General features: G+C 52.7%; 1 protein-coding gene across 1 annotated transcript; it reads right to left on the bottom strand.

The window, feature by feature from the left end:
- Window positions 1–11,779: 11,779 nt before the first annotated feature.
- LOC114815097 (keratin, type I cytoskeletal 14-like) lies at window positions 11,780–15,697 on the bottom strand. The gene is made up of 8 exons (XM_029075492.2): window positions 15,156–15,697; window positions 14,275–14,357; window positions 13,939–14,095; window positions 13,259–13,420; window positions 13,044–13,169; window positions 12,717–12,937; window positions 12,526–12,587; window positions 11,780–12,108 (listed from the first exon to the last, which is right to left on the bottom strand). Exons 1-8 carry the CDS (start codon window positions 15,684–15,686, stop codon window positions 12,011–12,013), a joined length of 1,440 nt encoding a protein of 479 aa, XP_028931325.1. The 5' UTR covers window positions 15,687–15,697; the 3' UTR covers window positions 11,780–12,010.
- Between the last annotated feature and the right edge of the window lie 10,103 nt (window positions 15,698–25,800).

Genomic DNA, 25,800 nt, shown 5'->3' on the forward strand with positions numbered 1-25,800 from the left:
GAGAGACGGAGAGTGAGAGCGAGTGCTGCCTGGCCCGTTCCTGGGCTGCTTTATAGTCCTGCGGCGGGGCAGGCCCCGCCCTTCCCAAAGCCCCTGGCACTTTGTGTTTTGCAGCCCTGTGCCAACTCGTACGATTTCGCCCCTCAGCCTCGTCACGGATCCGTCATTTTTCGGGAAACATTCAGGGCGTCTCTGGGGTTTTTGCTATATCAGGACCCCGCCAGGTGTGATTCAGAAGGGGTGGGGCAAGACTGCGGGCTATACATTCCCACACTCCCTCGGAAGGGGCCCAGTGTGGGCACGGGGCTGGGCGGGGCTGGCACATGATAGTCCAGGGTTTCACGGGTGAGAGACAGGCCCGATCCTGGGGGCTCAATCTAGGGTTGGGGGTCTGGCCCATGCTCCTGGGAGCCATTTCTCCATAGTCCCATTCCCTTGGTCCCCCCCAGGATTCCCATGCTTTAAGGGGCACCTTCCCCTCCCCTGAGAGTAGTACTCTCCTGTATAAGAAAATTCCCATAATGTCACTGGGGTCCGTCTCCTCTTCTTCTTCCTCCTCCAGCCACCCGGGAGCCAGAGAAATTATAAATCTTGTTTGCAGACACACAACTTGTTGGGCTGGAAGGGAGCCCGAGGGCCAGGGCCCAGGACTCGGGGGTCCCAGGCTGCTGGACCTTGCTCCCTGCAATGGCGGCCTTGTTGTCTGGGAGACTGTGAGAGCCTGAGGCTAAGGCAGAGTAGGAGGGTGGTGAGAGAAGGAGGCCAGAGATTGGATCAACAGGCTGGACAGTGCAGCCTTTGTGGGTGTGGGCGGAGGCGCAGGCTGGAGGGAGCCCAGAGACGGCGGGCTGGGACTGGACAAAATGGGGAAAATAATCTGTGCCTCTCCCTACCTCCCAGGGATGTTGAAAGAACAAAGGAAGATGGATAAGGTGAAGTTTCTTTGATAGATAAAAGCACTCTGTGTAGTCAAGGTATAACTGTTACTTGGGCTGACGGGGGCTGGACTGGGGCTGGACTGGGGCTGTAGTGACCCTATTTGTTGCTCCATCTTGGCTTTTGCCCAGAGTTTCCTTTTCAGACCAATTCCGAGAGCCGGTATGTAGGGAGCAGGTAGGGGGCTTAACGTGGGCTCCAGCAGGACCGAGCCTAGGATCTGGCCCCAGTTCTCAGCTTCACTGGCCAGGGAGAGGCCAGCCCACCTGAGCTCCCCCATCCCCACTCTCTCCCTTCAATCCTTCTCGTTCCTGAGCCCCTCTTGCCCCTCTGCAGCTTCAAACTGTAGCGGGGACCTGCCCCCTGTGCCAGCCCAGGCGAGGAACGGTGGTGGAGGAATCTACTGCCAGCCACGTCCTCCCCCCAGCCCGGGCAGGTCCCGACAGCGCCGGCTGCGAACCTTCCCTGGATGTGCGGCGGCTGATGTGGGGGGGTTGGGGGGTGGGGGGCAGGCTCCCTCCAGAACAGGCCCCCTCCTTCCCCCGAGGCAGCACAGAGGAGTTGCCAGGTGGGGCTCAGCCCTTCCCCGCTCCCCCCTCCTTCCCCTCACCCATTAAAGCTCAGCGCTGAGCCGGTGCGGAGAGCAGGGGGCAGGGAGGCAGACGGGGAGGCTCTTTGAGGAGAGACAGGCATCGGACTGAGACGTCCAATGAGACCCCCCCAGAGAGCCACCACCCCAAAAACGGCCTGGTGCGGGCCTCGTGCTCCCCGGCCCATAGGCAGAGACAGTGAAAATCCTGTCAGAATGAATCTGGGCTCATAGGAGAGGAGTCTTCCTGCTCGGCTGTTCCTCGCAGTGAGCGCTGTGGGCCAGATTGACCCTAGCACTCCTCTTCATGTGTTTGGTCTCCAGCAGACCTGGCCGGACTCATGGACTTCAGAGGGAGGGCAGGGCCCGGCCTGCCAGTGGAGTATAGAAGGTTTCGGTGGGGAAGAGCTTCCCCAGCTCAGTTACCAAAGGGATTTGGACAGAGGAGAGGTGGGGGGTATGGATAAAGGAGCAACTTTCCCCAAAAAAGGCACTGCCGCTGTAAAGTTTGGGCCACCCCTGCCGGACCTGAAACAGCAGAGGGTTGCAATTGGGGTTTATACATGGCCAGTAGTCTTTCGCTCGCATTTCATTCAGTCATATTTTTTGAGCACTTACTGTGGGCAGAGCACTGTACTAAGCGCTTGGGAGAGTGCAATATAACTATAAACAGACACATTCCCTGCCCACAGTGAGCAGTCACTGGCATCCACACTGGTTTTCACAGTCAGCTGGGTGTTTCTGGCCCAGGGAACAGAAGTGCAAGGCTCCCTGATCATGGTCTGCTGGAGACCAAACACATGGAGAGGAATGGTAGGGAATCCGGCCACGGGAAAGAGGGGTGCCTGAGGGGCGAAACCCACACAGTGGGCTCCCCTGGCCTTTTTTGAAGTTTTGGCTGAGGCCTTTGTTGACGCCCGGAGAGTTCAAGCCACTTTGCCAGGGTTACACAGCGCACAAAGGGACGCCTCCAGGGCTAGAACCCGGGGGACTCCTGGCTCCCAGCCCCGACTCCGCGTTCCCGATGCGTTCCCGAACCTCCCACACTCCCTGCTATTGTTTCGCCAACTGTCCCCCCCTTCCCCCGCCCCCGTTCCTTCTCACCCCCTCCTCCGCCCGGCCCTCCGGGCCTCTGCCGCTCCGCCTCTCTTTCTCCCGCTCCTTCCCCCATGACCTGTGTGCACAGAGAACGGGAGGGCGCCCAGGCGCCAACCTCAGAATTGCGCCTTCTTCGGCAAGCGGGGCAAATGGGGCCGGGGGTAGGTGGGCAGGAGGGACAGGCAGAGGCGGGGGGTGAGAGGAGATGCACCGTGGCTTAGTGGCCAGAGCACCGGCTTGCGAGTCAGAGGACGTGGGTCCTAATCCCTGCTCCCCGACTTGTCAGCTGTGTGACCTTGGACAAGTCACTTCACTTCTCTGTGCCTCAGTTATCTCATCTGTAAAATGGAGATGAAGACTGTGAGCCCTACGTGGGACAACCTGATTACATTTTATCTACTCAGCGTTTAGAACAGTGCTTGACACATAGTAAGCATTTAACAAATACCATTAGTAGTAGTAGTAGTAGTAGCACACAGAGGCAGAAGAAAGGGGTGGCTGGAGAAGGAAGAAGGAGGAGGCAGAGGGGTCGGGGGTGGAGTGGTAGGAAGAGGTCGGAGGGCAGAAGAGGTAGAGGGAAGGGGCAGGAGGAGGCATGAGGAGGGGGAGCAGGAGAAGGTAAGAGGGAGGAGGTGGGGGCAAGAAGAGATAGAGGGACAGGAAGAGGTAGGGGGCAGTTGGAGGTGGGGCAAGGAGGAGCAGGGGGATAGGAGGAGGCAGGGGAGCAAGAGGAGGCAGGGGAAAAGGAGGAGGTGGGGAGCAGAGGTGCAGGAGGAGCAATGGAAGAGGAGGCAGGGAGCAAGAGGAGGCAGGGCACAGGAGAAAGCAGAGAGACAGGAGGAGGTAAGGAGGAGGAGGTGGGGGAAAGGAGGAGGCAGGGGAACAGGAGAAGGTGGAGAAAAGGAGGAGACAGGGTTAAAGAAGGGGTCAGAGGGACGGGAGAAGGTAGGGAGCAGGACGAGGCAAGGGGAAAGGAGGAGATCAGGAGTGGGGCAGAGGGGCAGGAAGAGGGGTAGAGCAAGAGGGGGTGGGGGCAGGAAGAAGCATGGGGACAAGAGGAGGCAGAGGGACAGGAGAAGGCAAGAGGAGGTGGAGGGTAAGGGGCAGTAGGAGAAGGGGGAAAAAAGGGGACCGGAGGGGCAGGAGAAGGGAGTGGGGCAGAGGATGTCAAGGTGGTAGAAGCTGGCTCTGATACAGACAACAACAAGGATCCTTGGGGGCAGGACAAGCCCCCAGCCCTTTCCCCTAGAGAGCTCGGCCGCCAACCACCAACCGGGAAGGAGGTGCCGAGATTAACCGCCTCATTTCGCGGATGACGAAACTGAGGCCCCGAGGGTCTCTCCGACTCTTGCTCGGTGTCAGCGGCTAGCGATGCCCCGTCGAGGCCCAAACGCCGAGGGAGCCCGGCCTGGAGGGCGAGAGACCCGGCTGAGAGCCGCAGGACTCCCCATCTCCCCACCCAGGACCGGGGACACTCGGGAGAAGCAACGTGGCTTTGTGGGAAGGGCATGGCCTGGGGAGTCAGAGGAGCATGGGCTCTAATCCCGGCTCTGCCGCTTTCATTCATTCCTTCGACTGTATTTATTGAGCACTGACCGTGTGCCGAGCACTTGCCTGCTGTGTGAATCTTGGGCAAACTGCTTCACTTCTCTGGGCCTCAGTTGCCTCATCCGTAAAATAGGCATTAAGACGGTGAACCCTACGCGGGGCAACCTGATGATCTCGTATGTACCCCAGCGTGGTTTAGTGGACAGAGCACGGGACTGGTAGTCAGGTCATGGGTCCTAATCCGAGCTCTGCCACATGTCTGCTGGGTGACCGTGGACAAGTCACTTCACTTCTTTGAGCCTCAGTTACCTCATCGTAAAATGGGGATTAAAAGTGTGAGCCTTATGTGGGACAATACAACCTGACTACCTTGTATTTATCACAGCGCTTAGAAAAGTGCTTGGTACAAAGTAAGCTCTTAACAAGTACCATAATAATAATAATAACTAGTATCATTATTAGAACAGTGCTTGCCATATAGTAAGCTCTTAACAAATACTCTAATTTTTATTGTTATTATTATAGGGGTCGGCAACTCCTCCAGGATCCGCTCCACCCGGACACGCCCCTTCTGGGTGTCTCCACCCCAAGCGGGTTCCTCCAGAGTTGGCCACGTTCCTCGTTTCCTCGCTCCCAGGGTGGGTTGGGCTAGTCACCCGGTGACGTCACCCTCTGGGGTCTGGCAAGGAGGGGCCGGCGTTGGGGAGTGGGGCGAACCTGGGGGTGATTGAGCGGGGAGAAGGAAGGGAACAGGTAGGGAGAAGGGGAGAGGGAAAGGATGGGGGTAAGAGGAGAAAGAGTGAAGACATTCCTCCAGGAAGCCTTCCCTGACTAATCCATCTCCCCATCCTATTCTCCCTCCCTTCTGCGTCACCTATACACTTGGGTCCGCACCCCCTGAGTACTTTAATGCTCACCTCATCCCCACACCAATTATGTATCTATCCATGTACTCCGCTTCCCCTGTCTGTAATTTATTTTAATTTTTTTCCCTCATCAGACTGTAAATTCCTTGCGGACAGAAATGGTGCCTACCTACTCTATTGTGTTGTACTCTCCCAAATGTTTAGTACAGTGCTCTGCATACTATAAGCACTTAAGATGTTCCATTGATTGATTGATAATAACAATAAAGATTGTGGTATTAACTGATTTAACCCCACTGTTTAAAGTGGGAGATGGGACTGGCCCAGATGCAGCCCCTCCTATCCCCAGGAGACCCTGACAACCCCCACAGATACAGGAAGAGGAAATTGCCAGTCTCCCAGCCCTTCTCTGTCTGGCTGTGGCTCTGCCGGCTTCCTCCTCCTCCGGGCAGCCTTGTGGGCAGTGCCAACCTCCCAGCCCCCCAGGTTGCTCAGCTAGGGCCTCCGGGAGCTGCTGCTCCCTTGCTCCCCATTCACTGGTGCTCAGACAGGTCCAACCATGCCCCCAGGCCCAGCCTGCACTGGGAAAACCTAGCCCAGTGGACCCCCACCAAAACGATTTCTCCTCTGTCCCCAGCAGAATCAACGTGAGAAGCAGTGCAGCCCAGTGGAAAGAGCACAGGCCTGGGAGCCACAGGAACTGGATTCTAATCTTGGTTCCTCCCCTTGCCTACTGGGTGATCTTAGGCAATCACAACTTCCCCATGCCTCAGTTTCCTCAACTGCAAAATTGAGATTCAATACTTGTTCTCCCTCCTACTTAGGCTGTGAGCCCCATGTGGGACTGTGTCTGACCTGATTAACTCATACCTACCTCAGCACTTAGAACAGTGCTTGGCTTATAGTGAGCACTTAACAAATATAACAATAATAATAATAATCTGCCTCCAGATGGACTTAGTGTCTAGCTGGTGGGCAGTACTGGGTTCAGGATGCTCTGAACCATCCCACCGCCCAGCCAGGGGCGAGGCCGGCCCTAGCCCTAACCCTAACCCTAACCTCCCAGAGTAGCAGTGAGGCGGAGGGAGGAGAAGAGGGGGAAACACAGGGCTGGGGAGTGGGGAAAGAGCCCACGTGGCAGACGGATTGGTGAGGTTGTAAGCCATTCTCCCCTTGACTGGAAGATTGATCTCTCTCTCCCTCCCTCTGTTAAGCACACACAAGCAAGATTTGCCTGGGCAGATTCAGGCCAGAAAAGGGATTTTCCAGCAGCAAATTCCTACCCATCATTCCCTCCTCCCTGCACAGGCTCCAGGGTCTCAGGAATTCGGGGAGGAGCAACCAGGTAGCGAGGAGGACGTGTGAGAGAATCTGAATCCGGGAGACCCAGGGTGGCCCCATCCCCAGAGACCACTCCCTCTCCACCCCTGCAGGGTTCATTCTGCTGCAACACACCCAGAAGAAGCTGGTCCGAGGCTGTGGGCTGGTGGCCGGAGAGGAGACACCACGGCACCGTGGCCTAGTGGCTAGAGCATGGGCCTGAGAGTCAGAAGTACCTGGGTTCTAATTCTGGCTCAGCCACTTGTCTGCTGTTTGACTTTGAGCAAATCATTTAACTTCTCTGTTCCTCAGTTCCCTCATCTGTAAAATGGGGATTAAGACTGTGAGCTCTATGTAGGACAGGGTCTGTGTCCAGTCCAATCATCTTGTATCTACACCAGCACTTAGAACAGTTTCTGGCACGTAGTAAGTACTTAACAAATATCACAATTGTTACTATTATTATGGCCACAGGGAAGGTTGGGAAGCCACTAAGTAGGCAGCTCAACTCCAACTCCTCCCATCTTCCTGTGCCGGGAATCACTGTGGGAGCAGGCAGAAATGCAGGTAAGAACCCCAGACTCCCTGGAAGGGGCACGAGGCTGGGAGCCAAGAGACCTGGCTGGGTTCTAGCCACAGCTCTACCAAAGACCAGCTGTGTGTAGCCTCAAGCAAGCCTCCTAACTGCTCTGAGACTCAGTTTCCTCCTCTGCAAAATGGGAATCGCATGCAGGCTCTTCTTCCCTCTTAGGCTGTGGGCCCTGTGTTGCACAGAGACTGTATCTGATCTCATTGTTTACCCCAGGGCATCACACAGCGCTCCTAGCTGTCTGACCTCACCCACCGTGGTGAGGTGTAGACAGGTCCAGCCAGCACTTGGAACGGTGCTTGGCACATAGTAAATGCTTAACAAATACCATAATAATTATTATTATTATCCTGAAAAGTAACTAGTGGACATGGGCAGTGATGACCTCTGAGGCTTTTGAAGCAGCGTGGCATGGGACCTAGTGAATACAATATGGCTCTGGGAATCAGAAGAAGCTAGGTTCTAATCTTGGCTATGTGACCTTGGGCAAGTCACTTGACTCTCTGTGCCTCAGTTACCTCATCTGTAAAATGGAGATTAAGACTGTGAGCCCATGTGGGACAGGGATTGTGTCTAACCTGATTAGCTAGTATGTACCCCAGCGCTTAGAACAGTGTTTGACACAAAATAATCGCTTAACAAATGCCATCATCTTCTTCTTCCAAGCCTTAATGAAATTGCATCTCCTCCAAAAGACCTTCCCCAATTAAAACCTCATTTCCTCTTCTCCCATTCCCTTCTGTGTCACCCTTGAACTTGGATTTTCACCTTTTATTCACCCCTCCCTCAGCCCCACAGAATTTACGTACATATCCACAATTTGTTTTTGAATTAATGGCTGTCACCCTTCTAGACTGTAAATTCATTGTGGGAAGGGAACGTGTCTACCAACTCTGTTATACTGTACACTCCCAAGTGCTTAGAACAGGGCTTTGTACCCAGTAAGCTCTCAATAAATATGATTGATTGATTGGTTGAAGAGTCTATCCCAGCAACACCGCCTGCTGGTCTGTGGCCCTACGGCACAACATCGACACTGCCAACATCATTTTGGACAAAAAAAGTTTTGCCCATAAATTTCTCAAGTGGACTTTGCCCTCTGCCCACCTAGATGCTTGTTATACTCTGTGCCCCCATGGGAATATCACTAGCAAGTTTCAAGAAGGTGAATGGTGCCATCCTTTCTCCCTAGAATCAATCCCTTCATGCATGTTCTCTGCCTTTTATTATGGGACACTACATCATCATGGGATATACTGAGTCCTTAATAAATGGCATCATGATTAATTATTAATCATTGCCTTTCACAACTTATTAACACCTGAGTCTCTCATCCACACTACTCCCCACCCAACCCCTCTTGGAGCTCCCTCCCCTCACAAATCTGCCAGATCTCACCTCTCGCTCACCATCGAGGCTCTCCTAAAATCCCACTATCAATCACTGTGGTATTTAAGTATTCATTCAATCATATTTATAGAGTGTTTAGTTTGTGCCAAGCACTGTACTAAGCACTTGGGAAAGTACAACACCTACTATGTACCAAGATCTGGAGTAGATTCAGGGTCATCAGATCAGAACCAGTCCCTTTCCCATAAGGGGTTCACAGTCTAAGAGGGAGGAAGAACAGGTATTTTAATCCCTATTTTACAAGAGAGGAAACTGAAGCCCAGAACAGTGGAATCACAGACAAGTGGTGGAGCTGGGATTAGAACCCAGGTCTCCTGACTCCCAGGCCCATGCTGTTTTCACTGGGCCATACTCTTTCAAAAAGTCTTCCCTGATTAATTCTTATGCCATATCAGCTCAACAGCCACCTCTTGTTCTTATGGACTTATTTTTAGCCATGCTCATCACTTGGATATCCAATTTATTTATACTAATTCCACTGGTCAGAAACATTTCACTGTCTGTCTCCTCTGTGAGAGTGTAAGCCCTTTGTGGGCAGGGAATGTGTCTTGTGCTTCTATACTTTCCCAAGAGTTGAATATAGGGCACTGCACCCAGCAGCTACTCAGTAAATACAACTGCGACTAGTACTATCTCAGAAGTAACTTTAAGCTCCCCCTCCTCCTTCCCCAGGTGGTCAATCAATCAGTGATATTTATTGAGTGTTTACTATGTACAGAGCACTGTACTTGGGAGAGCACAATTCAGCAAAGTTGGTAGAGATGTTCCCTGCCCACAGGGAGTGTATAGTCTACAGGGAGGGACAGTGTCTGTGGTCTCAGAGCCTTGTTTTACCCCCACCCACCCCATATTTTCTTGCCACCAATCTCCACGCCCCGGTTAGCCCCACTCTCCGACCAAACAAGTCATGCCGCCGAGTGATTTAGACTTAGACTGTGAGCCCCGTGTGGGAGGAGGACCGTGTCCAACTTTTTTTTTTTTTGGTATTTGTTAAGCACTTACTAAGTGCTGAGCACTGTTCTAAGCGCTGGGGGAAATACAGGGTAATCAGTTGTCCCACGTGGGGCTCACACAGTTTTAATCCCCATTTTACAGATGAGGGAACTGAGGCACAGAGAAGTTAAGTGACTTACCCACAGTCGCACAGCTGACAAGTGGCAGAGCCGGAAGTCGAACTCATGACCTCTGACTCCAAAGCCCAGGCTCTTTCCACTGAGCCACGCTGCTTTCTCGATTGATTAGCTTGTATCTACCCCAGTGCTTAGAACAGTGCTTGGCACATATTAAGTGCTTAGAAAGTGCCATAATTATGATTTTAAGTAGGAGGGAGGCAACAGGGGCTGAGGCGAAAAGGCTGGCTCATCCAGTTTGGTCACACCTATTGCCCCTTTCAGAGCCTGGCCACCTGACTTCCCCCTCCCTTGCTAGCCCCATGCCTCCCTTTCTTCAGAGAATCCAATTAATTCTTCCCCCACCCTGGTCCTGGAAGGGAGTCAGTATCTGCCTTGCCATTGTACAGGTGAGTAAAGTGAGTCCCTCTGTCTTGCTGTGTATCCATTGGAAAGAGCAGAGCTCTGGGAAGCAGAAAACTCTGGTTCTAGCTCCAGTGTATTTGGGTTGTTTGGTTTTTTTAAAGGTATTTGTTAATAATAATAATAATAATGTTGGTATTTGTTAAGCGCTTACTATGTGCAGATCACTGTTCTAAGCGCTGGGGTAGATACAGAGTAATCAGGTTGTCCCATGTGACGCTCACAGTTAATCCCCATTTTACAGATGAGGTAACTGAGGCCCAGAGAAGTGAAGTGACTTGCCCACAGTCACCCAGCTGACAAGTGGCAGATCCAGGATTCGAACCCATGACCTCTGACTCCGAAGCCCAGGCTCTTTCCACTGAGCCACGCTGCTTCTCATTAGTTAAATGCTTATTATATGCCAGGCACTTTATTTAGCCCTGGGGTAAATAAAAGCTAATCACTTTGGATACATTTTATGTCCCACTTTGGGGCTCGTCTTAAGCACTATTTTTCAGATAAGGCAAGGAATGGAGGCACAGAGAAGTTAAATGACTTGTCCAAGATCACACAGCAGATGAATGGAGGAGCCAGGATAAGAACCCAGGTCCTCTGACTCTCTGGTCTGTGCTCTTTCCACTCCTTTGGGGCTGCTTCTCCCTGCTGGGGCCGTGCCACTGAGGGGAAAGTTTCTGAGTGAAGAACCAGCTAGGGCATTCGGCAAGGTGGACAGTTGAAGCAGGAATCCTGACAAATAGCTAGCTAAGGTGGGTGGAGAAGACCATAGCAGTTACTGAGGCAGCAGCCAACTGGTCACAGCTAAAGGCACAGCAAACAGCACTATGCTGCGGTCACTTCTGCCTTAAACGGGTCCTGCACGTAAAACCTTTGCATGCAGTTTGCAGTGTGCTCTGCCGCTACCCATCGACTTGCTCACTGCACTCTGAACTCCAGGTGGAAAAGTGTAATATTAATAATAATGATGGTATTTGTTAAATGCTTACTATGTACCAAGCACTGTTCTAGGCGCTGGGGTAGGAACAAGGTAATCAGGTTTTCCCACGTGGGGCTCACAGTCTCAATCTCCATTTTACAGATGAGGTAACTGAGGCACAGAGAAGTTAAGTGGCTTGCCCAAGGTCACAAAGCAGACAAATGGCAGAGTCGGGATTAGAACCCACGTCCTCTGACTTCCAAGCCCGTGCTCTTTCCCCTAAGGTATAAATGGTGCTGGACAAACAACTACCCTAGACTCAGTTCCTCTGAAATTTCAGAGGCAAGGTCTGTCACTCATTTCTGATGGGGGACTCCATTGGTCTCATCCAAGTGAAGGTCAGAGGTTAGGTGACCACACAGCACTTGGGTTTTTTATTTTTTGTGGTATGTATTAAATGCTTACTGTGTGCCAAGCTAATCAAGTTGGACAGAGTCCAGGTCCTATGTTGGGCTCACAGTCTTAATCCCCATTTTATAGATGAGGCAAATGAGGCACAGAGATGTTGAGACTTGCCCAAGGTCACAAGGTCCGGCAAGTGGCAGAGCCGAATTAGAACTCAGCTCCTTCTGACCCCCGGGCCTGTGCTCTTTCCACAAGGCCGAACTGCTTCTCCAACTCTTGATCTGGAAGCAGGAGTCGGAGCTAAGGTCTTGTGGACCTCTGGCCGGGTGTTCTGCCCAGGAGAACTTCGATCTTTGGAATGGAGGGAATCATCCCTGTGGGATACCTGCCTCCTTATCCTTCCTCAGGGGCCCAAGGGACAGGACAAGGTGGGACTTGGATCATCTTTCTGACCACCAGCAGTCATTAGGTCAAGCAGAGATCAGAAAAAAGGAAATGTCCTCCTACCCCTGCTCCCCCCCCAGTTCCCTCCCTTCCAGGTAGAGGGATTGAACTAGACAGAAGTTTGCATGAACCAGAAAAAGCTTTATTAGGTGGCTACAGGTGGCAGGGCAGGAGAAGGGGAGACATGGGAAAAGGCACTACGGGAGCAGAGCGGGGTTGGGGAACCGGCCCAGACAGTTCTTGAGCTCCTGTTACCAGCAAGGGCTCCCACTTCGGCCCAAGGACTGGTGTGGGGCGACTGCTGATGGGGGCAGGGGCGGAAGGGCTCGGCGAGGGCCACCCAAGATGCCAGGTGACTCAATGCTTGGGGCGGAGAACCTGCTCATGGCTGGACACCACCTGCCCATCGCGGACATCCTTGACGACAGTGCGGACCTGGCGGCTGCTGGAAGAGCCTGGGGGACCGCGGTGGGGTTGGGGAGAGAAAAGAAGTGAGTTGGGAGTGGAAGGGAGATGGAGGTCATTGAGGGGCAGGGGCACTGGAACCCTCGGGATCCCCAGGACAATTTCTCCCTGAGGATTGATCCATTAAGGGGATGGTCTCAGGGCTCAGCAGAGAGGAGGGCACGTGTGGGTGTATTTGGGGTTGGGTTGGGGGGAACGAGCCGGGAGCAGTTCCAGAAGGGAAGGCAGTCAGGGTTCAAACGCTGCAGTAATTTTATGCTTGATATTTGTGATGAGTTTGGTACAGTCTGATGATTGTCACTATCACCAAAGGAGCAACACCCACCCTGGAGAGGAGCTAACGGGGAGAACCCTGTGCAGACCAGGAAGTTGAACTTCCTGCGATGTTTACAGGTGTGCATTCTTACCGTCTCGGGTGGACTGGGAGCCGGACAAGTACTGGGAGTTGGATATTTGCTGGCCAGAGATACTGAAGGAGGGGAGGAGAGGAAAGAGGAGTCATTAGAGACAGGGCCAGCACGGAAGAACTCCTGGGGCAGAGGCCTTCTCAACCCACCCTGTGGACGATGGAGACCAGAAAACCCATCCCACAACTCACTGGGCATCCTCGCCCTCCAACAGGCGGCGGTAGGTGGCAATCTCCTGCTCTAGCCGGGTCTTGACATCCAGCAGGATCTTGTACTCCTGGTTCTGCTGTTCCATCTCACAGCGCAGCTGGGCCAGCTGCTCCTCCACGTTACCGATCAGGCACTGGATCTGCGAGAGCTGCATGCAGTAGCGCCCTTTGGTCTCTTCCAGGTTTCCTTCCAGAGAGGCTTTCTAGGAGTGGAGAAGACGGGTGAGCGGGGACGGTCACGCACCTCTCTCCTCGGCCCAGGGTCTGTTCCCTCCATCCGGGCCCCCGGGGGGCTGGGCGGCCACCCACCATGCTGAGCTGGGACTGGAGTTCGATCTCCAGGGACTGGAACAGGCGTCGCAGCTCTGAGACTTCACTCTTGCTGCTCTGGACCTGTTGACTGTTGGATGTCACCTGCTGGTTCAGCTCCTCAGTCTAGAATGGGGGAGACACAGGGAGTGGGTGCAAGAATCTGGGGGCTCTTGCCACCTCCCCCATGGTCACCAGCCTCTGTGGGCACCCACCTTGCTGAGGAACCAGGCCTCGGCGTCACGGCGGTTCTTCTCTGCCAAATTCTCGTACTGGTCTCTCATCTCGGATAGGATGCGGCTCAGGTCCACGCCCGGAGCAGCGTCCATCTCCACGCTGACGTCTCCGCCCACCTGTCCCCTCAGGGCCCTCATCTCCTGGAAATGGGCAGAGATGATACGTTTAGGCGGAGTTGCTCAGAGGGGGTTGGTGCCCCCACTCCATTCCAGCTGTGGAAATGCCATCGTCGCCCTCACAGCGGTCCGGACTGGACTCCAGCCTCACCCCCCTACCAGAGCTGGCCAGCAGATTTGAGAGTTTTCCAGTGGCTTGAAGAACTGAGAGGCTGTGAGGATCTGGGAGGAGCGCCCCCGCCCCCACCCAATTACGTTTCTAGCCTGCCTTTCCCCCATAAAATCCCCTTCCTTTTCCCCTCCTTCAGTCAAGATAGAATGTTGGGTCCCAGACCAGGTCACTATGGCCAGAGTCCATCCTGGTTTAGGGAGGTATGTCTTCTGGCATATCTCCCTCCCTCCTCCTACCCTGTCTCAGAATCTACTATTCAACACACAGATAGCCCACATCTCAGTTTCTGTCATATCCAAGTCTTCAACGTCTCCTCCTCCTCCCAACTGGACCCAGTATACCTACTGCTACCAACTCAGTCCAGCCTCACCTCCTCGTGGTTCTTCTTGAGGTAAGACAGCTCCTCCTTCAGCCCTTCAATCTGCATCTCCAGTTCGGCCCGGGTCAGGGTCAGATCGTCCAGGACACGGCGCAGCCCATTGATGTCGGCCTCCACATTCTGACGGAGGACCAGCTCATGTTCGTACCTGAACAGTTGACCCAACAAGCAAAGGGGACAGGTGTGAAGGCCTCTGAAGGGAGGGTTCTGGTCACTGGCTGCCGCCGGGCCCAGATCCCTCCTCCTAACGGGTCAGAGGATCCCTGGCGAACAGCGCCCCCATCAGGCAGTCCCTGGAAGGGACCTGGGGAGGATGGGGTCACTCACTTGTTCCTGAAGTCGTCAGCTGCCAACCGGGCGTTGTCGATCTGAAGCAGGGGCTGGGCATTCTCCAGGGTGGCGGTCAGAATCTGTGGAGCAGAGGTCAGAGGCACAGTAAGCACTCAATACACTGGATTGATTGAATGATGAGGATTCCAGATCCCCTTCTAGCCCCTTCCCAGAGACTGAGGCAGGGGAGCGGGGTTGCTCACTGCAGAGTCCTTTGGGCCCATGAGAGAAAATGGACATGTTCATCCCAGCTGGAAGGAGGGTGGCATGAGTCCCTGTCTGTCCCCAGGCCCGACTCCTGGCACAACAGAGACTCTGTCCCCTTTCCCCTTGGGAAGTAGCCCAAATCTTGCCAGGCTCATCTGAGCCTCATCAAAGGGCACAAGGAGCTGGCGAGGGGCCCACCTGGTGCCCCAGGCAGCGTCTGGGTGCCATGGCAGCTCTTGCCAGGGATTGGCAGCTGTGCAAGGTTAACACGCTGTGGGGGAGGGGAGGGCCCTCTGATTCAGCCCGTATCTGGCCGTGGACAGTCAGTCTCCTGCCCAGCTTCCAAGGCTAGAAAGGGATAGCTGTTCCCCCAACCCAACATCACAGGTGCCCCTGGCTGGGTGGCAATGTTGAGGGCTCAGGCCCCCACCACCTTCTAGCTGTGGTGAAGTCATTGTTCCACTGGAGCCACTGGAGTGAAGACACCACTCTTCTTGGATCTCAGATCAGAGCTGAGGGTCCCAGCAACTGAGAAGACTGGCCCCCCAACCAACCTTAACCATATATCTCTAATTATGAGCTGTGAACAGACTGCCATACCCTAGCTCTGCTCCATGCTCCCCTCAGCCAAGTCTGAGGCTCTATCCTGCATTACCCAACTGGCCCCACACCTTGTTTTTCAGCTCCTCGATGGTGCGATAGTAGGGGCTGTAGTCCCGATCCTCGCTGGGCCTCTGCTTCAGGTACCAGTCACGGATCTTGACCTCCAGGTCGGTGTTGGCCTCCTCCAGGGCACGCACCTTGTCCAGGTATGAGGCCAGCCGGTCGTTCAGGTTCTGCATGGTCACCTTCTCCCCACCGGCCAGGAGCCCGTCACCCATGACAAAGCCACCACCAAAACCGCCACCGAAGCCCCCGCCGAAGCTTCCGCCATAGCACCCACCGAAGCCGCTACCCAGTCCCCCACCGAAGCTGCCTCCACCGAAGCCGCTGCCGTAGCCGCCTCCGACCCCACAGGCACCCCCGGAGGAGAAGCGGGATGAGGTCACCGACATCCCCTTGAAGCCAGAGCCCCCGCAGGTGCTGGGCACCCGGCAGGACCCGCCGGTCAGGATGGAGGAGACGTGGCTGGAGCCGCCCCCAAGGCCACAAGACCCCTTCGTGGAGCCGGAGGAAGAGAACTGGCGACTGCAGGAGGTCATGGTGAGCAGAGAGTGGACGGAAGGAAGGATGGGTGCAGTGAGGCTCGGAGAGAGACAGAGAGCCGAGAGCAAGTGCTATCTGGCCCAGTCCTGGGTCGTTTTATAGTGCCGTGGAGGGGCGGGCCCGCCTTATGCTTCGTTTCCCTTCTCTGCTGACTTCCGTCCCCGGGGGCCAGTCGCCTCCCAGGAGGATTACCCAGCTCCTGGGCCTCGTCATCGTCTGCTCCGTTCTGCAGAAACGCCCTCCAAGCCTGGCGCCGCCAGGCCCCAAAGAAACACAATGCCAAGGCGGCAGTGATTCAGCTCAGGCCAGGTGGGGGACCGTGTTGTTCCCTTCATGGCAGGACCCTGAGGGGTTCGGTTGAGTGGGATCTAGAGCGGGGGGACAGAACGCGGTCTATGGTGGCTCCTCTTCCCTTCCCAGCTGCTGCTGGGACCCTTCTAGAGAATGTGAAGTGGGACTGGGAGTCAGGTGAACCAGGTTTCCAGTCCCAGTCCTTCCATGGGATTGCTGTGTGTCCTTGGACAAGTCATTTAACTTCTCTGTGCCTCACATACCTTGACCATGAGCCCCAGATGCATCAAGGTCTGTATCCATCCTGAGAACCATGTATCTACCCTACCAATTAGAACAGTACTTGACACATAGTAAGCACTTAAATATTATTATTAATATTATTGTTACCATTAAGTGGCTGAAACTCTCTGGTCCTCTGTTTCCTCACTGAAGGGAAGGGACTTGTCTAGCCCCACTGGCTGTCAGAGATGCTGAAAGAAGCAGTGTGAGATCACTGATGGGAAAAACTCTGACACGCCCCAGAGCTAGGCAGATTGCAGGTGTCAGTGGGTTTTTCTCACTGTTCCAGTGGGTTCCCGTGGGGCCTACTGGGCGCAGAGGGCAGGGCCCGCGTTGAGGGTGGGGTGAAAGCAGGAATGCTCTCCTGAGTTCCAGTCCGCCCCACCTCAGACCCACCCAGCCCTGGCATGACCACTGGTTCCACCCAAAATGCTTGGATCCAGGCTCGCTGTCTCCCACCTGTCTACCCCAGGCCCCCCTCCACCTAGACACCCCAATTCAAATGGCAGGACCCTGTAAGGGGGTAAGTTTCAGGTCCCTGATCTCTGACCTTTAGATCAAACCCTGAGTTTCTGGATTGGACAATGGTTATAATAATAATAATAATAATGGTGGTACTTGTTAAGCACTTACTATGTGCAAAGCGCTGTTCTAAGTGCTGGGAGGATACAAGGTGATCAGGTTGTCCCACGTGGGGCTCACAGTCTTAATCCCCATTTTACAGATGAGGTAACTGAGGCACCGAGAAGTTAAGTGACTTGCCCACAGTCACACAGCTGGCAAGCGGCGGAGCAGGGATTCGAACCCATGACCTGTGACTCCAAAGCCTGGGCTTTTTCATTCATTCAACAGTATTTGTTGAGCGCTTACTATGTGCAGAGCACTGTGCTAAGCTCTTGGAATGTACAAATGGGTAACAGATAGAGACGGTCCCTGCCCTTTGACGGGCTTACAGTCTAATCGGGGGAGATGGACAGACAAGAACAATAGCAATAAATAGAATCGAGGGGATGAACATCTCATTAAAACAATAGCAAATAAATAGAATCAAGGTGATGTACATCTCATTAACAAAATAAATAGGGTAATGAAGATATATATAGTTGAGGCGGACGAGTACAGGTGCCGAGGGGATGGGACGGGAGAGGGGGAGGAGCGAGAGGGAAAGGGGGAAAGAGGGCTTAGCTGAGGAGAGGTGAAGGGGGGGTAGAGGGAGCAGAGGAAAAGGGGAGCTCAGTGTGGGAAGGCCTCTTGGGGGAGGTGAGCTTTAAGTAGGCTTTTGAAGAGGGGAAGAGAATGAGTTTGGAGGAGGTGAGGAGGGAGGGCGTTCCAGGACCGCGGGAGGACGTGGCCCAGGGGTCGACGGCGGGATAGGCAAGAACGGGGGACGGCGAGGAGGTGGGCGGCAGAGGAGCGGAGCGTGCGGGGTGGGCGGTGGAAAGAGAGAAGGGAGGAGAGGTAGGAGGGGGCAAGGTGATGGAGAGCCTTGAAGCTTAGAGTGAGAAGTTTTTGTTTTGTGCGGAGGTTGATAGGCAACCACTGGAGGTTTTTAAGAAGGGGAGTGACGTGCCCAGAGCGTTTCTGCAGGAAGATGAGCCGGGCAGCGGAGTGAAGAATAGACTGGAGCGGGGAGAGACAGGAGGAAGGGAGATCAGAAAGAAGGCTGACACAGTAATCTAGCCGGGATATTACGAGATCCCGTAACAGTAAGATAGCCGTTTGGGTGGAGAGGAAAGGGCGGATCTTGGCGATACTATAAAGGTGAGACCGGCAGGTTTTGGTGACAGATCGGATGTGTGGGGTGAACGAGAGAGACGAGTCAAAGATGACACCGAGGTCGCGGGCCCGAGAGACGGGAAGGATGGTTGTACCATCCACGGTGATAGGGAAGTCAGGAAGAGGACAGGGCTTGGGAGGGAAGATGAGGAGCTCAGTTTTGGTCATGTTGAGTTTTAAGTGGCGGGCAGACATCCAGGTAGAGACGTCTTGGAGGCAGGAGGAGATTCGAGCCTGAAGGGAGGGGGAGAGGACAGGGGCAGAGATGTAGATCTGTGTGCCATCTGCATAGAGATGATAGCTGAAGCCGTGAGAGCAGATGAGTTCACGTAGGGAGTGAGTGATTATGGAGAACAGAAGAGGGCCAAGAACTGACCCTTGAGGAACCCCAACAGTTAGACGATGGGAGGGGGAGGAAGAGCCTGCGAAGGAGACCGAGAATGACCAGCCAGAGAGATAAGAGGAGAACCGGGAGAGGACGCAATCCGTGAAGCCATTGTGAGATAAGGTATGGAGGAGAAGGGGATGGTCAACAGTGTCAAAGGCAGCTGAGAGGTCAAGGAGGGTTGCTGCTTCTCATCTCATTCCTTCATTCAATCGTATTTATTGAGGGCTTACTTTGTGCAGAGCACTTTACCAAGCGCTTGGAATGTAAAATTCAGAAAAAGAGACAATCCCTGATCTCATCACCATCCCATTCATACCCCAGCTCCCTCTCCTTCAACTCTGGGGGATCTCTACAGAGTGGAATTGGGACTGAGAGTTCTTTCCCAGCAGGGAAGCCACAAGGTCCCAGATGTGAGCTAAGGAGGGGAGGGTGACTTTGGGGGAAAAGAGTAGCCAGAGCCCAGAGGAGCCAGTAGAGACAGAGTGAATACAGGTGGTGCCTGAAATGAGGTGTCAGGAGGCAGGTGTCAGGTCCAGGAGGATGGGGAGAGGGATCCTTCCCTACAGGAAGTATCCAGTCTTTCTGTCTGGGACAGAGCAAGGGACCATAAAGGAAGGGAGCAATTGGAGGGTGAGGAGATGGATAACACGTTGTTCAATGGTAAGCCTGCTGGGAAAGGTGGGGAGCACTGCTGATCCCGGGCAGCTGGCAAGATTCCTTTTCCAGGCCGGACCCTGGACAGTTTGCCCAAAGGAGGTTGTTGGGGTCCCTAACTCTTCCCAGATTCTGGCTCCATAACACCTTCACAAGGCATTGCCAAGGAAGAGGACGGGGTTGGAGAAGAAAGGGGTGGTCCTGTCCTGTGTCCGGAGAGATTAGAGATGTCAGGAGTCCCCTCTATCTTGGAAAAGCCCAGATCCTCACTCTCTTCCAGGTTCAGGACTTTGGGCATTGGACCCAAATGTGGGGGTCACCCTTTCTAGCTTGGGCCTGCTGAGTCTTCTTGGCAAGGTGGGGACTTGGGGGTGGCAGGAAATTGACCACCACTCCCCCCTGAGGGTCCCATGGCCAGGTAGTGCTGCTTAAGGAGCCTGTCTTCCCCAGAGGAAACCATGGATTGTAGAGAGAGGTTGCAGGGCTATCCTGCCCGGCACCACGTGAGTCTAGATCGGGCTTCCTGTCCCCTTATCCTCCCCAACTAGAGAAGTCACTGGCCTCAGTTTGCCCACCTCCCAAGCCTCGGCCTCTGCCTCTAGAAGCAACCTCTCAGAGTGAAGTGGGACCCCGGAGTCAGATTTGGACTTCCCAGCCCCCCACAATGAGTGTACCCAACCCGATGGACAGGCAGACAGAGTCAGGGGCCTGGCCAGAGACGGGGCCTGGCCAGGTTCAGCCTTCCAACTGGCTCTAGCACCGGATCCCTACATGGGCAGAGGCCCAGCCAATCAACAGAGTGACCACCAAGACTACATCATGGCAAAGGGACGGAGATCCAGACCTCTCCAGATCAAACCACCCCTACTCTAAAAGAGGGTGGTAAAGTCCCCTATCTTGAAAAAAGCAGCAAGCTGGTCACCATTAAAGTGCATTTCTTTCTAAACTGCAGCCAAAATGGAAAAGAATCATCCAACTTTTGGAGGTGGGGGTAGGAAGGAGAGTATTGAGGGCTACCAAAGGAGGGACCCTGCCCACCTGTGAGGAAAGGACTGATCCCCAGGGTCCTATAGGGACCCCCATAGGCAGGGGAATGGACTAGTTGACCTCAAGCTCCCTCCAGGGCTCTGTCTCTGTGATCAGGGACAGTGCCCTGAGCCCTCAGAGATCATGTCACCATGAGTCACTGCCTGAGCCGACTGGTTCCTGCCACTGCCAAGCTTTGAAGTAGCTGGTGGGGCATCCCTGGATCAAGCCAGCTGGGGTGAGGACTGGATTTAGGGAGCAGCGGGCTGCCTGAGCGGAGAAAGATATGGTTTGGCATCTTCCCAGTCCCACAGAGACTGTCAGCTCTTCCCGACATTCCCAGGTCTGATTGGAGATCCAGAAGGAGAAAAGCTGGAGTCCAGTGCGAACAGCTGCTGGGGGGACAATGGCACCACAGCGGACAGTGGCTGAGGAGGTCGGGGGATCATGGGCCCTATGCTGTCTGCTTGAATGGACCATTCCAGGAGGCAGGGGAATAGTCCAACTGATCTCCCAGCCCAAAGCGCCGCCTTCTGGGTAGAATGCCTGGCCCTTGGGGCAAGATTTCCCCAGGCCAAGACCCTCCAGTTGGATCCCAAAATCCCAAGTTGCATGAGGAAGATCCACTCCCACCACCACCCCGCCCCTCCTTGGGCCTCACAATCTGGGCAGGGTTCCTGGAACAACCGGAGTCTATGGGAGAGGCTGAGGCAGGGCAGCTGTGGGTGTCTGCTCAGAAACCCACCAGAGGGAGGCTGACCATGACCCTGCTCCTGTCCGCATCTGGCCCCCAGCCACAAACTCACTGGCTGGGTGGGATCTGGAGCCAGAGCTGGAAAATTTAGCTGCATCCTTAACCTATTCCCGCCTCAGTTCCCATCTGCACAGTGGGATTCATGGAGTGGGGAGAAAGTCTCAAAAGAGACGCACTCCCCAGGAGATTGCCGGCAGAGTCTCTGGTAGGGAGGGGAAAATGATTTTTGTCCTAAACCAGTGATCCAATTAGTTAATGGTATTACATATATTAAGTTCCTTCTGCATTTTCCTGGACTAAGTGTGGTGGTTTAGTTCACTGTTAATTTCGTTAAGTACTCACTATATGCCAAGCACCATACTCAGCACTGGGGTAAATTTAAGATAATCAAGTTTGACAGTCCCTGTCCCACATGGGGCTCACCCTCTAAGTTATTTCATCCCAATTTTATAAATGAGGAAATTGAGGCTAAACATTTTACCATCGCTAAAATCTGCAATTTGCTCTCCAACGAAACTGCTACCAAGTTGATCCAAAGTACATACCGTATCCCTCCTTGATTTCTGAATCACTCTCCTTTTTGACCACTTTTCCTCCTATTTCTCCTTAAACCAGTCCATATTTCACTCTGCTGCCCAGATCATTGTTCTCAAAAACTATTTTGTCCATGCTTCCCTCCTCCTAAAGAATTTCCAATGGTTGCCCATCCACCTCCACATCAAACAGAAACTCCTTTCTTTTGGCTTTGCAACACTCAATCACCTTGCCCCCTCCTATCTTATCTCCCTGATTTCCTACTGCAAGGCTCACTTCACTCCTCTAATACCGACTACTCAAGGACCCTCGATCCCATCTATCTTGCTGCCGACCCTTGCCCATGTCCTGCCTCTTCAAAGCCTATCTTCTCGTCTTCAAAGCCTCATTAAAATCCCATCTCCTCCAAGAGACCTTCCCCAACTTCATTTCCCCTACTCCCTCTCTCTTCTGTATCGCCTTGGCACTTAGATTTTACCCTTTATTCATCCCATCCTCAGCCCTACAGCACTTTTATACATCTCTGAAATCTGTTTTGTCTGTCTCCCCATCTAGACTGTAAGCTCCTTCTGGGCAGGGAACATGTCTATCAACTCTGTTGTATGGTGCTTTCCGAAGCACTTCGTTCAGTGCTCTGTACCCAGTAAGCGCTCCATAAATATGATTGATTGAGGCACATTGAAATTAAACGACTTGCCCAAGGTCATACAGCAAGCAAGTAGCAGACCACAACTCCCAAGCCTGTGCTCTTTCCACTTAGTCATGCTGCTTCTCGTAAAAATGCGCAAATGTGCCAGTAGGTAAGAGATTATCCCTCAAAAATACTCAATTTCAAGGATGCAGTTCCACCACAGCATGGAAGAAGAACAACTTTAGTTATACCTCTACCTCAGTCTTGTCTCTTTCACTGCCTCCCCCTTGCCCACATCCTCCCTCTGGCCTGGAACTTCCTCCCCCTTTATATATGACAGTGAAGCAGTAAGCCTAGTAGGTAGAGCACAGGCCGGGGAATCAGAAAGACCTGGTTTTTAATCCCGGCTCCTCCACTTGTCTGCTGTGTGACCTTGGGCAAGCCACTTAACGTTTTTGTGCCTCAGTAACCTCAATTGTAAAATGGGGATTAAGCCACGAACTGTGTCCACCCTGATTAGCTTGTATATACCCCAGGGCTTAATATAGTGCCTTGAACATAGTAAATGCTTAACAAATACCATAAAGAAGAAGGAAAGACACTCCCCAATTAAAGTCTTATTAAAATCACATCACCTCCAAGAGGCCTTCCCCAACTAAGCCCTTATTTCTCCTACCTCCCTTCCTTGTCTCCCAGGGACATAAATCTGTACAGTTTAGCCACTTGATAGTCACCCCTCCCACAGCCCCACAGTACTTATGTACATATCTGTAATGCATTTTAATATCTGTCTCCCCTGCTAGATTGTAAACTCCTTACGGTCAGGGTTTGAGTCTGTCAACTGTGTTGTATTGTACTTTCTCAAGTGTTGAGTAGAGTGCTTTGCTCATAGTAAGTGCTCAATAAATGAGAAGCGGCATGGCCTAGTGGATAGAGCACGGGCCAGGAAGTCAGTTGGGCCTGGGAGTCAGAAGGACCTGGATTCTAATCCCAGCTTTGCCATTTGTCTGCTGTGTGACCTTGGGAAAGTCACTTAACTTTTCTGTGCCTCAGTTATCTTATCTGTAAAATAAGAATTAAGACTGTGAGCCCCACATGAGGCCGAGATTGTGTCCATCCTGGAAACCTTGTATCTACCCTAGGGCTTAGGACAGTGCTTGGCACATAGTAAGTGTTTAACAAATACCAGAAGAGATAAATAAATACCTTTAATTGATTTGATTTAGTACTACTGTGGGCAGAGGATTGTATTAAGCTCTTGGAAGGATGCACAGCAGAAAACAGGATCCCTCTCCTAGGGAGCTTACAGTCTGGAGAAAGGGGCAGACACTTGAATAAACTCCAGATAAAGGGAGTGATTGAGCACATATAATAGTAAGTGTGTCCAAAGCTGTTACTTACCTGCTTGGGTGGAGGGGCAGGGCTGAAGTACTTGTTGGGAGATGTAAGGTGAGGCCGTTACAGTTGATTCAAGAAAGTCCTCCTGGAGGAAATGGGATCTCAGAACCGTTTTGAAGATGGGGAGAATTGGAGAATTGTGGTCTGCTATATATGAAAGAGGAGGGAGTTCCAGACAATAGGAGAGGTGTGTGAGCAGGAGACAGATAGGGATAGAGAAAGAGAATAAAGCATAGTGAATAGGTTAGGTTGAGGGGATCAAAGAATGCATCACCGACCCCTCGCCCACATCCAGCCTCTGGCTTAGAACTCCCTTCCCCTTCATAACTGACCATCACTCTTCCCCTCCTTCAAAGGCATATTAAAATCCCATCTCCTCCAAGAGGCTTTCCCCAACTAAGCCCTCATTTTCCCTACTCCCTCTCCCTTCTGCATCATCCTTGCACTTGGATTTTTACTCTTTATTCATCTTACCTTCAGCCTCACAACACTTATGTACATATCTTTAATTTATTTGGATTAGACTGTAAACTCTTAGTGGACAGAGAATGTGTCTACCGACTCCATTGTATTGTACTCTCCCAAGCGCTTAGTACAGAGCTCTTCACACAGTAAGTGCTCATTAACCACTGATAGATAGATTGGTTGAATAGGAGGGTAGTGGGAGCGGAAACAAGACACTTGCCCTGTCTTCATAGTTTCTAAAACGAATGGAGGAAAGAGACTGACAAAAGGTATATACAAAGAGTGTGACAGGAGAAAAAACAAGGTTATAATGGGTAACAGAGGGTCAGAATGAAATAGCTGAAAGAATAACTTAATTTACAACTTAATACACATTTCTTCACAAGGGTTGTTGAAGAGTATAAGCATACAACTGCCAAGAGGGTTGATTGGTAGTGTGACTTGAGGAACTGGGAATCAACTGGGGTTCCGGCAGGGTCCCCACCTCACCTCTCAGCTGCCCCCTCCCAGGCTGTCCTGACTGGAAACCCATCTCCTGGCAGCAGCAGTCACCAAAGAAGATAATTCTCCCAGTCTTTCCTATCACTGTAGACAATACCTTTATTGTCCCTGTCTCACAAGCCCTTAAAATTGTCCTCTACTCATCTCTCGCTCACACAACCCACATATTCAATCTGTCACCAAATCCTGTCGGTTCTATGTTCACAACGTCACTAAAATCCTTCCTTTCCTCTCCATTCGAAAAGTTAGCATGCTGATTCAAGCACTTTCCTACCCGGCCCTAACTCTTGTACCAACCTCCTTGCTGACCTCCCTGCCTCCTCTCTCTCCCCACTTCTGTCCATACTTCTCTCTACTGCCTGAATCGTTTCTCTAAAAAAAATTCAGTCCGCATCTCCCCACTTCTCAAGAACCAGTGGGTGCCCAACCAGTGCCCATCTACCTCTGCTTCAAACAGAAACTCTGTAGAACAGTGCTTGGCACATAGTAAGCGCTTAACAAATACCATCATTATTATTTACCATGAGCTTTAAAGCACCAACCCGCACTCTTCACTCCTTTAGCTCCAGCTTACTCACTAGGCCCGGATCTCATCTTATCTCACCACTGATCCCTTGCCCATGTCTTCCCTCTGGCCTGAAATGCCCTCCCCCTCCACGTATGCCAGATCACACTCTCCCCACCTTCAAAGTCTTATTAAGTTCACGTCTCCTCCAAGAGGCCTTCCCTAATTAAGCCCTCTTTTCTCCAACTCCCCCTCTCTTCGACATCATCTCTGCATTTGGATCTATACCTTTTGAACTTTTGGTATTCACCCCATCTCAGCCCCACTGGATTTATGTACAAATCTGTAAATTATTTATTTAGAGTAATATCTGTGTCCCCTTCTAGATTGTAAAAATTTCTCACTATGGGCAGAAAACGTGTCTATTGTATTGTACTTAGTACAGTGCTCTGCACACAGTAAATACTATTTATTGATATATCTACCCTATATATATCATGACCTTCAGATTACCTCATCCCTCCCTGTGGGACCCCCCGCTCTACCAGGGCTGAAACCCAGCTAGTGTACACCACTCCTCACCCCGCTTGTCCCCTCCTCAATCAGTCCTTCCCTGGCCCTGCCTGGCCAGAGGGAAGGGCTTGGAACTGGATGTTCCCCTGGGACCCCACCTCAGGATGAGTCCTGCCCCCTTCCATCCACTGCAGCCCAAGTTCCCGTGGCAGAAATCACTGAGTGCAGAAGGGGTGCCTATCTTACCAATCTATCAATCATTCATATTTATTGAGTGCTTACTATGCTCTGCCCCCTTCTCCCATCCCAAGGAGAAGCCTCCCATCCCTCCCACCTCTCTGCTCCAGGGCCAGGACAAGTGGCGGCTGGGGGGCGGTCCCTGCATAGCTACT

The sequence above is a fragment of the Ornithorhynchus anatinus genome, chromosome 11, assembly GCF_004115215.2.
Source record: "Ornithorhynchus anatinus isolate Pmale09 chromosome 11, mOrnAna1.pri.v4, whole genome shotgun sequence".
NCBI lineage: Eukaryota > Metazoa > Chordata > Mammalia > Monotremata > Ornithorhynchidae > Ornithorhynchus > Ornithorhynchus anatinus.